Source organism: Bemisia tabaci, chromosome 6 (genome assembly GCF_918797505.1).
Source record: "Bemisia tabaci chromosome 6, PGI_BMITA_v3".
NCBI classification, from domain to species: Eukaryota; Metazoa; Arthropoda; class Insecta; order Hemiptera; family Aleyrodidae; genus Bemisia; species Bemisia tabaci.
Window position 1 is genome coordinate 14,915,965 of NC_092798.1, and position 12,658 is coordinate 14,928,622.

Genomic DNA, 12,658 nt, shown 5'->3' on the forward strand with positions numbered 1-12,658 from the left:
TTATCCGACCTTTTCGGCGCCTCCGATTCTTAATCGTCCTCCATTACGAAAGAACGTAACTTCATTTCAACGTTGCCAAACCTCCAATCGTAATTTGCATATTAACTAAGCGAGTCTTTGGCATTTTTAACTGAAAATTCATGTGATTTTTCTTCAGATTTCATGCTAAAATCAGAAAAATTTTGTATGGAAATTGCTCAGGTAAATTTTTAAAAATGTATGAATTTTTTTAGTAAATTTGGCAACTTTGGAATGGAGTTACGTTTCTTCGTACGGGGAACGGGGAATTATCCGACCTTTTCGGCGCCGCCGACTAGTAATCGTCCTCCATTACGCCCCCCCCCCCCCCTCCAGCCAGTTGGGCCCTGTGGATTGCGCCAGTCATGACGTCACCCGTGGGTGGGTATCGGTTTTGCGATAGGTATCGATTTATTCTGGTGTGTCTAGGAAAAAATGTATGAGGTTTCGAACATTCCGAAATGAAAAGTGGGAATTCGGAAACCTGATGGACGCCATCAGGTGTTGTTTAGATTTTGCATATTTTTTTCGTCGTGAAGGATCCTGACTGATCGCGCTCTAGTGACTTGTTATGTGGCAATTTTCTCTAGATTTTGATCATTTCATGAATAGAATTGCCGCTCATAGGCCACGGAAATCCCGTCCAATGAAAAATTTTGGTGCGCGACCCCAAGTAACACCCGATTGCGCTTACTTGCCAGGCGTTTTTTCTCATTCAGAGAAAATATGGCAATCGGAGCGAAGTTCGTCTTTCTTTTCCACGAGTAGCTGAGTTTCTTTTTTCAGGCCGAGTAATTCTGCTGAAATTAGTTCGGGGGTCGCAGTCGCCACGCTAGTATGATTTGGATAGTCCGAACGAGTCGAGGCACTGGAAGATTGTACGCACAATTTTTTTTTTTTTTTTTGCGTTTTGCGCATTATTTAAAGCCGTTATTTTGGGAACAAAGCAAAAAACAACCAATGAAAAAAGCTATGTACGCACCCTATGGCAGCCATTTTGAGGGTGATACTGTTAAGCAATTCTGATTTTCGTCACGAGAAAGTTATTAACATTTTGTCTCACGCTGGTATGATTTGGATAGTCCGAATGAGTCGAAGCACTGAAAAATTACGCACTATTTACAAATGGCTCAATTTTTATTTCCTTCCTTTTTCCTTTTTCTACGTTTTGCGCATTAGTTAAAGCGTTATTTTGCGAACAAAGTAAAAAACAACGTTACTCACGCGCGACAGCCATAAAAAAAGCGAAGTACGCACACCATGGCAGCCATTTTGAGGTCGATACTGTTGAGAAATTCAGATTTTAGCCACGAGAACGTTATTAACTCTTTGCCTCAAAGGAAATGCAGCTCTCTCTATGATTTTTTTTCGTTCCAGAAAAGCACTTGAAAATTACTGAAATTTAATTGAAAAGGTCACGTTGTTTGTCAGTGTTACCTTGTAACGTTGTTTCCCTCACGAAAGAACGTAATGGCATTTCATTTATTGCCAAAACACCACCTCGGAAATTGCATTATCATCAGGAGAATCTTGGGCATTCCAAACTGAAAATTTCACTTATTTTTCCTCCGATCTCCAGCAAAAGTGAAACAAATTTTGAATAAAAATTTCAAAAATCAATTGTTTCGAGTCAATTTTGCAACCTTCAAATGGAGTTACGTTCTTTCGTGAGGAAAACGACGTTAAATAGCAAGCACAAGTTCAGGATGCCAGGAAAGTTCGACAACTTTGATGAGTTCGATGTGTTTTATTTCGGGAAAATTTCCGTGCCTGAACTCAAAATACTCGAGAAAAAAGTCCAGCTTTCTGGAGGGAAAATCCTATCAATGCACTGAAAAAAAATTCTCGGCGTTTTACCAAGGTCTGTTGGTACCTTTACCATCTCACTTTTTTTCCAATTATTGGTAATTTTACCAAGACGGTCCGGCAAGCTTACCTTAAAACCGGTATTTTTACTGTTTTTTTCAGGTAAAAATACCACTTTTATTGGTAATCAACTCCCGGTAACTTTGCCATTTTATCTCGGTAATTCTACCACAGTCGATAAAAAATAATGGCGTTTTTACCAAGGTCCAGTAAAATTACCGAGATTTCTCGGTAAAATTACCAATTCCATATATGGTACTTTTACCAAGAAAAAACTGGGATCAAATAGAACCCTGAATTCTTGGTAATTTTACCCTTTTCTTAGTAAATACACCGAGATTTTTCTTTCAGTGTGGGAATTATCGATTATTGAATATTCGATATCCGAGGTACATGTCGTCACCACTGTTCGCCATGTCGGCAAGGTTGTTGTAAACAAAGGCATCTTCGCATTATAATTATAGCTCCAAGGATAACGGAATGGTTCATCCTTGTTTTAGCGCACCATTACCATTAGCCATTATATGTTCGCGGGTGTAGTGGCGCCTCCTTGCTCTCCGCCGAAACGACCCTTAATTAGACATTATCGAGAGTTTAGAGAAATATTCATGTCGGAAGGTTCCCAAATAAGATTCGTCGAATCCGGGAACACAACAACGTGAAATCGTTTTTCGCGGGTCGAATCTGGAGCAATAGTCGAGCTCTGACGCACAGTGGATCGAGTCAACATGAGAGGTCGGACAAAATTCAGAAAATTAAACGCTTATAACTCCGTTTGTACAAAAAGTTGAGGTACTTGAAGTTGTTTCGTCGGTTTCCCTGCACTGACAAAAAAATCTCTGTGTATTTACTAAGAAAAGGATAAAATTACCAAGAATTCAGGGTTCTATTTGATCCCATTTTTTTCATGGTAAAAGTACCATTTATGGAATTGGTAATTTCACCGAGAAATCTCGGTAAAATTATTGAACTTTCTCGATAATTTTACTGGACCTTGGTAAAAACGCCAATATTTTTTATCGACTGTGGTGGAATTACCGAGATAAAATAGCAAAGTTACCGGGAATTGATTACCAATAAAAGTGGTGTTCCAACGTGAAAAAAAAAAAAAACAGTAAAAATACCGGTTTTTTAGGCAAGCTTATTAGTCGGTCTTGGTAAAATTACCAATAATTGGTAAAAAAAAGTGAGATGGTAAAGGTACCAACGGACCTTGGTAAAAACGCCGAGAATGTTTTTTCAGTGCGGTGCGGTAGGGGTCACTCGAGGTATGAATGATCGATTATCGATATTTCCCCATTCGAAGCTGTGGTAAAAAATCGATTATTAAGTTATTCGTCGCGAACACCCTGTTTATTGATTATTTCCATAGGCTGAAAAGGCAGGTCAATCGATATATCTCAAAGCACGCCGTGTCTTTGGTTGCATAACGTTTCAATTCATACCTTTTCAAGAGGCTTATTTGGACTGCATTTTGCAATTTGGAACTATAAATTCTGGCTCATCTGAAAAAAACAGTTATGTGCATAGGGAAACTAATGGCACATACGTTGTTTTTAAACCGGCCCGGAATTTATAGTTCCTAATTGCAAAATGCTGTCCATTAAGATGACACAGAGAAAAGTTTTTCAAGAGTCCACAACAAATAAGTTCACGCATTTTTCGACTGTGGCGGAACAGTATCGCGGGGTGTTTTGCTACATATTGATTCATCAGCCTTTGAAAACTATGGAACAGGATCGATAAACAGGGTGTTCGCACCGAACCCCTCATTAATAGAATCTTTACCATAGCTTCAAATGGGAAAGTATCGACTATTATCGATCATTTACGCCTCGCCACAGTGGCGGACGACCGTCTGACGTCAACTAAGCATTAAAAGTGAACGCAATAATTATGACGTCGACAGTCAAGGAAAGCGTAAACTTATTTAGCATGGAATCTACTAAATTAAGAGCCGTCAAATCGTTGCCACGACATCATCATGCTCGCTGTACGCGCGCAACTATGTTGAGAGGAGGTGTTTACAACGAGGAACAAATGACTGGCGATGATAAAAGCGGATGGTGAAAAAATACCCGGTAGCTCGTTGCGGATCAAAAACAAGCGTGTATCATTTTTATGAGACTAATGATTCTGTAAACAGTCCAGTCCAGATAAGTGTCCGTTAGTGTGTCTTACCGAATCACGCCGGCACCGCGTGCTCTGTAACTCAGCGTCTGAAAATTTCCGCGAGGCGCGGTACAGTTGTATCCGCGCTGTCAAATCTCCCAATTCCATTTCTGAAATGATCGTATTTCTGTCAAACGGAACTATGTGCATTCAGACATAAGCCCTGAGACTCATAGGAATGTATGCATTACATGGCTTACGTCATAACGCCTATAGTTCCGTTTGATAGAAATACGTCCAAATGTGAAGGATATACAGAGTGATCAAGCATAGCGGCGGAGATGTTAGGAGTCGATTCGGATCGTCAGTAGCGGAGGTAGTTTTGAAAAAAAATTTCAAATTTTATTACAAGCCTTCATTTTATTCGAGCCCAAGAATCAAGTTCCGAATGCTGTGCCACTCATACACGGTCGGGAACATTAAAATTGTATGCGGAAATTTTCAGGAATGAATGAGAATTATTCCAGGAGACGATTGTAGGATTCCTTCTTCTACCGAACTTCGTCCCGTGTGAGCCCGTATCTGAAAAGGGCCAGTCCGTCATTTCGAAATTTTGTGAATTTTCTTGTTTATAAAGTTTTCAAAAATTACCCCCCTATTTCGATCATTTTTTTTAAAAACAATTTTAAATGAGAGTGATTCCAAGATATTATCGTAGAATTCATATCCTCCATCTCGCCCATTTTCGTCAGTGGCGAGGTGAGAATAATCGATTATCGATGTAGCTTCAATTGAAGCTATGGGAAAGAATCGATCGTTAAGGTGTTCGCTGCGAACACCCTGTTTATCGATCCTTTTCCATAGGTTTAAATTTGGCGGATCAATCGATTTATCGCCAAGCACGGCATGGCAGCGAGGAGCCGGACGTAGCTCTATCTGCGCCTAAAAATGGAGCACGCGCCGTGATCTCCGTTCAAAGTTGAGTCGCTATTCTGCCGTACTGAGGAAGAACGCCGTATGAAAATTCGAGTTGCCAAATTTCCGTCGATAAAATGTTTATTTTCGAGGAAAGTTATTAATATTTTTCCGAGATTTTTTCAAGAGCTTCGGGTATAATTGCGAATGAAATTGCCTGAAAAATTAGAAGAAAAATATTCACAAATTTTCCCGTAAATTCGTGTTTTACAACAGGAAATTTGGCAACGCCTGAAGGTTCATACGGCGTTTTTCCTTAGCACGGCAGTATTGGTATTGGTATGCCAGGCCGGTGTCGTAACCGCCGCTAGATTAACGAAAAACGCACCGTAAGCAGAGCGTCCGCGCACACTCGCGCAGGCGTCAGTTCGAGCGTTAACTCTGCGCGTTAACAGCGTAACGCCGCGCCGATCCAGCTGGTTTCCATCCGATCCGACCGCGGGCCTGGTGCGAGGTTGCCAGGTTGTCCGATTGAATGTGAATTTTTTACATTAGTTTATCTGGGGCTTAGCATTGATTTTACAGCACCACCTGGCAGCAATGGCCTGGTGACATAACCGCCCGCCATCGGATTCAGATTGTTTATTTCCGTCATTTTTGGCGTGCCGAGCAGTTGACGAATCGCCGTTTCCAGGTAATCGGCAAAAGTTCGGCCGATTCTTTTTTGCCGAGTTCGGGGTTTTGAGTTTCCGAGTACGGAGCTGGTCGTCACCCAGAAAGAGAGGGAATTTCTCGTCGAAGAGAAGGGATTTTTGTTTTTATTCGTGTATGATTCATCTGATATCGAGAAGAATAGTGAATAGAAATGGATCTTTAAATTTTAGAAATTAATCAATTCAGCTCTTAGTAATAAATGGCCTGTCCGATGCACAATATTGTCAATGCGGTAATTTGTAAACATCGGGGAAGTCTCGGTACCCAGAATAAAGTTCAAATTTCGTGCAATTTAGAACACTATTTTTTGTAGAAAGAGAATGATCCAAAAATGCTTGATTTACCTGATGATCCAACAGCAACCCAACCGAAAGGTTTTTTTATCACAATTTTTTTATTATTTAGTTTAAAAAACATGAATTTACTGCAAGTGTAAAATCAGGGAACTTTCTCCAAGCATCTGGATTTTTCATAACGTATTACACCCATGCAACTATATGCTGATCAAATTTGTCATTAAACAAGAGATGGAAAACCAATAAACGAATACGCTCTCTGTAGAACCATATGCTTTGAATGATGATATTTTGTGAGGGAATCTCTTTGATTGACCATGAAATGGACTGTTAACACACTTCTGATCAAAGCATTAAAACTTATTTTTTGCAATTTACTCCCCTCCTCCCATTCAGTTTGTTCTAGCATACGAACGATGACCCTCTAGAGAGCTTCTATTATAAGTATAACATTTTGATGTACTTTCTATGATGACGTTCTAGCCGACTTCTTTTTATCAATACTGATATCAGATAGATACATTAACTCTGAAGCGAACACTGTACCAATTTTTTTTTAGGTGAACGATTTCCCCTTCATAGACCTCCACCACGAATATTACATTTAATTTGATGCACGTTTCATGATGATCTAGTGTGGTGGTCGCTTTGATAAACACTGATATCAAACTGATACACACCTCTGATGCGATGCAAATACTGCTCTGATTTCCAAATTTTACCGAACCTGCTTCCTTACGTCAGTGGAACGGTGGTAGCCCACACAGGAAAAATTTAATTGTTCAAGTCAATTTTGTAATTCTAGAATCGAGTACCTTATGCACTTCCGTCCCTCCAATTTTTTTTTTTTTTTTTTTTTTTTGTTTTATTAAATTCTACTTCAAGCAGCTTCCAAGGGCTAATCCTGCGCTTTTTAGTGCCCCCCCCCCTCTCCGTTCCTACTGAATAACCAGTCCCAGGGAACCATTTGTTTGAGACCATTAAACTCGGGTCGCCTGGCCGGGAATCGAAGCCGGGACCTCCCGATCATAGAGCAGAGCTAGCGCTACAACAACTTCATCGCAGGAGGCCGACAAGCTGTCGGAGCTGCTGGGAAACTACGAACTGCTGTTTCATCATATCGTGCAGAATATGTTTTGTAGTATTTTTGTCAAAGTTTTTTTCTGATGGTAGCGTGGTCTGTTTTCTGTGTTGCAGGAGTCGCGGGATGATGATTGAAAAGTAGCGATGGGAAGATGCAGTCCAGCGGAGATCCCTCGGGACGCGGACGTCGGCTGCGGGGGCGGAGTGTGCGCGGGGGCAAGTGCGGGGGGGCCGCGGCCGGGGCCGGGGGGCCAGGGCCCATGCGGGTGTAGCCGGCTGGCGGGGCCCCCGGAGCCGGAGGGCGAGATGGGGGCGGGGGGTCGGCGCTCGAGCCACGGGCGCGGCAACTGTTACTGTGCCGGTGTCGTGGGTGACGATGGAGTGGAGTGCGACGGTGGCGGAAGTGGCAGTGGTGAATGGATATTAAGGGAGGGCCGCGAGGGTGACGCGAGTGCAAGTGCAAGTGCGAGTGGGAGCGGGGCCCGGCTCCGGAGGGTCAAGGCCCACCGGGGCGGCAGCGGGGACGACGTGTCGTGGAGCGCCTGGACCCTCACCTGGCTCTGGATCACCGTCATCCTCCTCTCGACGCCGCTGGTAGCCGTCAACATCAAAGGAGGTAAGCCAACCTTCAATCTTATGTACAATTGTCCATCATCGGGCTTCGAAGGGGAAGTCAAGGGAACCCAGAGGCTGGGAGGACTGAAGTCTAGAGGGCGGTCAGGAAAAGCTCAGAAGGAGGGGTGCAGGAGGCGCTCGATCGGCCGATCGCAAACCAGATGTGACTAGAGTACCTTTATAGACAGAGTATGGCCATTTCTGTGCCGGATTTTCATTGGTCGCGTGAAAATAGGCTGACACGATGTTCTTACGGCCGTAAATAAACAAACAAGATGGCTGTCATCAGCAAGCAAGTTAGAGGTTATGCTCATCTTACATCCACCTGTGATAAAGGCGAAAGGCGATTTAACAGTGTTTTCAGGTATCTTCCATGTGTTATGTTGTGTTTATGCTAGTTCCTAATTGTTACTGCCGTATAATTGAAATTTTTGTCAAATTTTAGCTTCTTATCAATGTTACGGCGGGTCGCCATCTTGTTTGTTTATTCACGGCCGTAAGAGCATCATGAAGCCTAAAAACTCGTTGACCAATCAAAAAACGGCACAGTTTTCCTGCTAACACCTTGTTTACCGATCCTTTCCCATAAGTTTAATGCCGAATCATTCGATACATCGCAAAGCACGCGACGCCACTGACGTTCACGAGCCGGAGGTCCGCGATCGGTCATTTCATTGTGAAATGATAAAAGCATTCCCTCCTAAATCTAATCACACTCACTTTTATCAGCAACCGGTTGGCCGGATCTTTTTTTAGCGCACCGGACCGAACGCGAAGGAAGGAAACGAAAGGTTAGGAAAGTGAAGGAAAGGAAAAGACGCCGAAACAGGAAAACGCGTCGAAATATCGACAGGAGCTTCGATAATGATGGACTCGGATGGGGCTCGTGCAGAAATTTCGGCTACATTCCGTCGCCAAACGCTGTTTAATTTTAATAAGTTGAATTTTTATGATATTGCGAACCATGACCAGGCCGTCTCTTTTCCTCTTGAACCCCGCCCCCTCTCCTCAATAAAAGGAGGAAAAAACAACAAATAAACGCGGTGGGGGGCGTTCGCCTAACGAGGCCTCAAGCTCATGAGATCCATTTTACGCTCCATCCTTTTCCGCGCTAGTTAGCAGGTGTGGGCCTGGTCGAGGCCCGCTGAAAGATAGTGAGATGTGATTAGTCGCACGCAGTGTTTCTGGAGCGGACAACCGCGGGAAATCTAAGTAGTTGATCGGTCTCACTGAAACTTAGGGAAACAGGGAACGTTAAGGTCCACTGGAAGAAAAAAACACTTTGGATTCAGAGTCCAGACTCTTGAAAACATTGACAAGAAAAAAGACTCTTGATTCAATCAGATTTTTGCTCAAATCAAAAGGAAATCCGCTCAAATTAAGAGGCTTGGTTCTTGATTTAAGCAAAAATCCGATTGACTCAAGAGTATTTTTTCTTGTCGATGTTTTAAGAGTCTGGACTCTAGATCCAATGTGTTTTTTTTTTTTTTTCCAGTGTCGGATTTTAGTTAAGCTTCAATTCCAAGTTTTTGCACCGTTGATTCAGGATATTTTTACGATCCGCAGCTATGTACCCTCTTTGGGTCTTAATTTTGTCTGAGATTAGTATTTTTAGATTGCTGAAGATCGGATCCTTTGCGAGTATGTATCGTGACCTTCCGGACCAAGTATCACAAGCGCCATGCGACACATAATAGAACATCGGCATTTCCTTTTTCCGATCTTCATTTGATTGCTTGTATGTAGGGCCTGGTTACACAACTATGAAATCAACACTAAACTGAGGATGGTTATGAAAAAAATTTAAATTGAAAAGCGAAAACTCAATCTGAAAAAAAAAATTGATTCGTTGAATCCTTTTTTTTGTTTGTTCTTTAGTGAAAGGAACTCGTTTTATTGAAATTAATGAAGTCAATGTTTAAATGGTAAAGTTTTTGTCATTGCTGATATAGGTATAGTAACATTCCTCTTAATTAGGTAGGTACAAAGTATTTCCTCGACCAGGGTGTCTGCAAGTCCGGAATTCCCGGAAAGTCCGGAAATATAGTACTGAATTTTTAGGGCGGTCCGGAAGTACTGAAAAAGTGCAAAATTCCGCAAAAAGGTCCGGAATTGTTGTCGCAATTTTAATTCTTTGAAATTTTTCTGATTTCGTCAAATGTAGGTACTGAAAAAGTACGGAATTTTTCTGTTGGAGAAGGTACTGAATTTCTCGAGAATGTACTGAAAAAGCACCGTAAAAGTACTTATTTTTGACCAGCCTGTTTTAGTAGACATCCTGCATACGGAAAATTTGAAACATCGTAATCCACGATCGTGTTTTGTAGTTTCATCTCTTACCATTGAAACGCGAATTAGTTCTTGTTACGTGAAAAATAAAATTGTTTTTCCTCCGCTGAATCTTATCTATTTGTTGATGCGAGTACTTACAATTAGTCAGTTTGTCGCACGTGAAAGAGCGTGGAATTTCGTGTACAGTGTCAGCAGCGATGATAACCTCGCGCTAGTACCGCGCTTTCGTGTCGAATGTGGATTTGATAGCTCATTGTCCGATTGTTTTCACGGATTTATCAATCGAAACGTTGTTAGCAAGAAGTCCGGACGATAAACCGGAGGCTCACTTTTCGGAAGGTCAAGCGATATCCTTTTTCATTCAGTTTTATACTCCGTCTCCCCTCTCCCCGCCCGTCTCTCGTCTTTGAGCAAAATATTATTCGGCTTATGTAATCTGGGTCACATATTTTCGAGGATAGTAGGTTAACTGCGACGCGCGAGATGTGTGTGTAATTCCGTGTTTGCATCGGTTCTCCGGCGGACCTATACTGAACGACTCTGCCGTGATAGCGAAGAGAGCCGTACTGCCGGGCTAAGGAAGAACGCCGTATGAACATTCGAGAGTTGCCAAATTTCCTTCGAAAAAATGTTAATTTTTAAGGAGAGTTGTGAATATTTTTCCTTGAAATTCCCAGAAATTTTAGATCAAATGACATTAAAAATTACCCAAGAATTTTGGAAGAAAAATATTCAAAAATTTCTTGAAAATTAGTGTTTTATCAAAGGAAATTTGGCAACGCCTAAAGGTTCATACGGCGTTTTTCCTTAGCACGGCAGCGTAAGCGTCAAATTTTCTAAATCGAGTTCCCTCCGAAATTTGTCTGAGTAATGTCTTTTAGATGAAATCACTGAATTAGCCAAAACAGCAAAATTCAGCTTAATTGTATCAAAACGAAATAAGAAGAAGGATTCGTATTTCGTAGATGCTTAACTATTGCACGTTTTGTATATTTTCGCTTGAACACTGTCTTCGTCGCCAAAGCAGCTGAAATAGCTCAGTTAGGTTTGAACCTAAGATACACTAACGTACTCACGGAGCGATTGTGTCTACCTTACTCGATTGAAGGCGCATCGTTGATTCAATCCCACTTGCGCTCACGATGACCAATTACTTATTCCAGTATAATTGAAGAATTGATGATAAAAAAAAAAGTTAGGAAGCAGGTGTATACTTCGTAATTGATTGTTAACTACCGCATAGTTTGATCATCTTTAACTTGAACCACTGTCTTCGCTCAGAAACAGCCTAGTACGTTGACCTAAGATACAACTATACGTACTCCACGGAGCGATTGTGGCCTACCCCACACGGTTGAAGGCGCATCACACCTTCAATTCCCTCCTGCGTTCAAGCTGATCACCCTTTTCATATAATTGATTGCAAATTGGTCGATTTTTAATCATCCAAACAATTTTTAAGAGTCCTCCGGATAATTGGTGGGAATTTGACAAAGAACGAAGAAATTTATTCTTTCTTTCGATGAAATTTATCGGTCAGACGCTAGGAAACCCATTTTCTCAAAACTTCATTCAAACGGGCTCAGAAGCTTATAATCGGAATAATTTATTGAAAAAAGCCTCCGTTTTTTGTCAAATTCCCAACAATTATCTAAGGACTCTTAGAAATTGTTTGGTGGATGATTAAAAATCGACCAATTTTACTTCAATTATATGAAGAAGGGTAATCAGCTTGAACGCGGGAGGGAATGGAAGGTGTGATGCGCCTTCAACCGTGTAAGGTAGGCCACAATCGCTCCGTGGAGTACGTTTAGTTGTATTCTTAGGTTCAAATCTAACTAGGTTGTTTTTTGAAGCGAAGACAGTGGTTGCTAAAAGATGATCAAACTGTGCGGTAGTTAAATCAATTTACGAAAGTATCCATCCTCCTCCATTTTTCATTTTTTTTTTTTATCAGTTCTTTCAAAATTTATTGGGAAATAAGTTAATTGGTCATCGTGAGCACTAGTGGGAATTGAATCGATGATGCGCCTTCAATTGTGTTAGGTAGGCCACAATCGCTCCCTGGAGTACGTTTAGTTGTATTCTTAGGTTCAAACCTAACTGAACTGTTTTCTGCTGCTTTGGCGGCGAAGACAGCGAACTGTGCGGTAGTTGAATCAATCTACAAAAATGCCCATCCCTCTCTTCCTCTTTCGTCGTATCTTAAACCATATTTTGGGTTGAAATACACGAAAATAACGGTCGTAACGGCAGGGTGGCAAAATTTCATGAAATTCAAAATAGTTATTTTTGTAAGTCTCAGACCGTTTTTCTCAGCCAGGCACTGCCTATACGATCGAGAATTCACCCGATTTTCTAGGTTTTTCTTGACTTTTCAAGAACTTGTCATTCTGGGAGGTAGTAGGAATGTTATGCACATTGCTACTTTGCTTTGAATTTCCAAGGCAGGCCGGAAAAATATCTTCTGAGTTGCAACGTTTATCTATTGAGGATGTGGGTTTTGTGGTGTCTTCACTACTCAAGTCCATAAGATATATCCTCAAGATTCATCCAAGTTTGAATGCATTTTTCTAGAAGCGCTGATACTAATCAAGCAGAAAATCATAGTAGACTTCACTTATACATTTTCGGCAATCCGCAAGGTCATTTCAAACATTAAGGGAAAAACAAGTGAGTGGAAATAGAAACCTGGCCGATAATATCAGGATTAACGTCCTACCAAATATCTTAATCTCCAGCCAAAA

The 12,658-nt window shown here is 41.5% G+C and overlaps 1 protein-coding gene across 1 annotated transcript in view; it reads left to right on the forward strand.

The window, feature by feature from the left end:
• LOC109043601 (insulin-like peptide receptor) overlaps positions 1–12,658 on the forward strand; it is a 131,893-nt gene that overhangs the window by 5,936 nt on the left and 113,299 nt on the right. The window contains exon 2 of the mRNA XM_072301372.1: positions 7,119–7,620. Coding sequence (XP_072157473.1) covers positions 7,149–7,620 — 472 coding nt within the window. The 5' untranslated portion in view covers positions 7,119–7,148. The remainder of the gene's footprint in view (positions 1–7,118; positions 7,621–12,658) is intronic.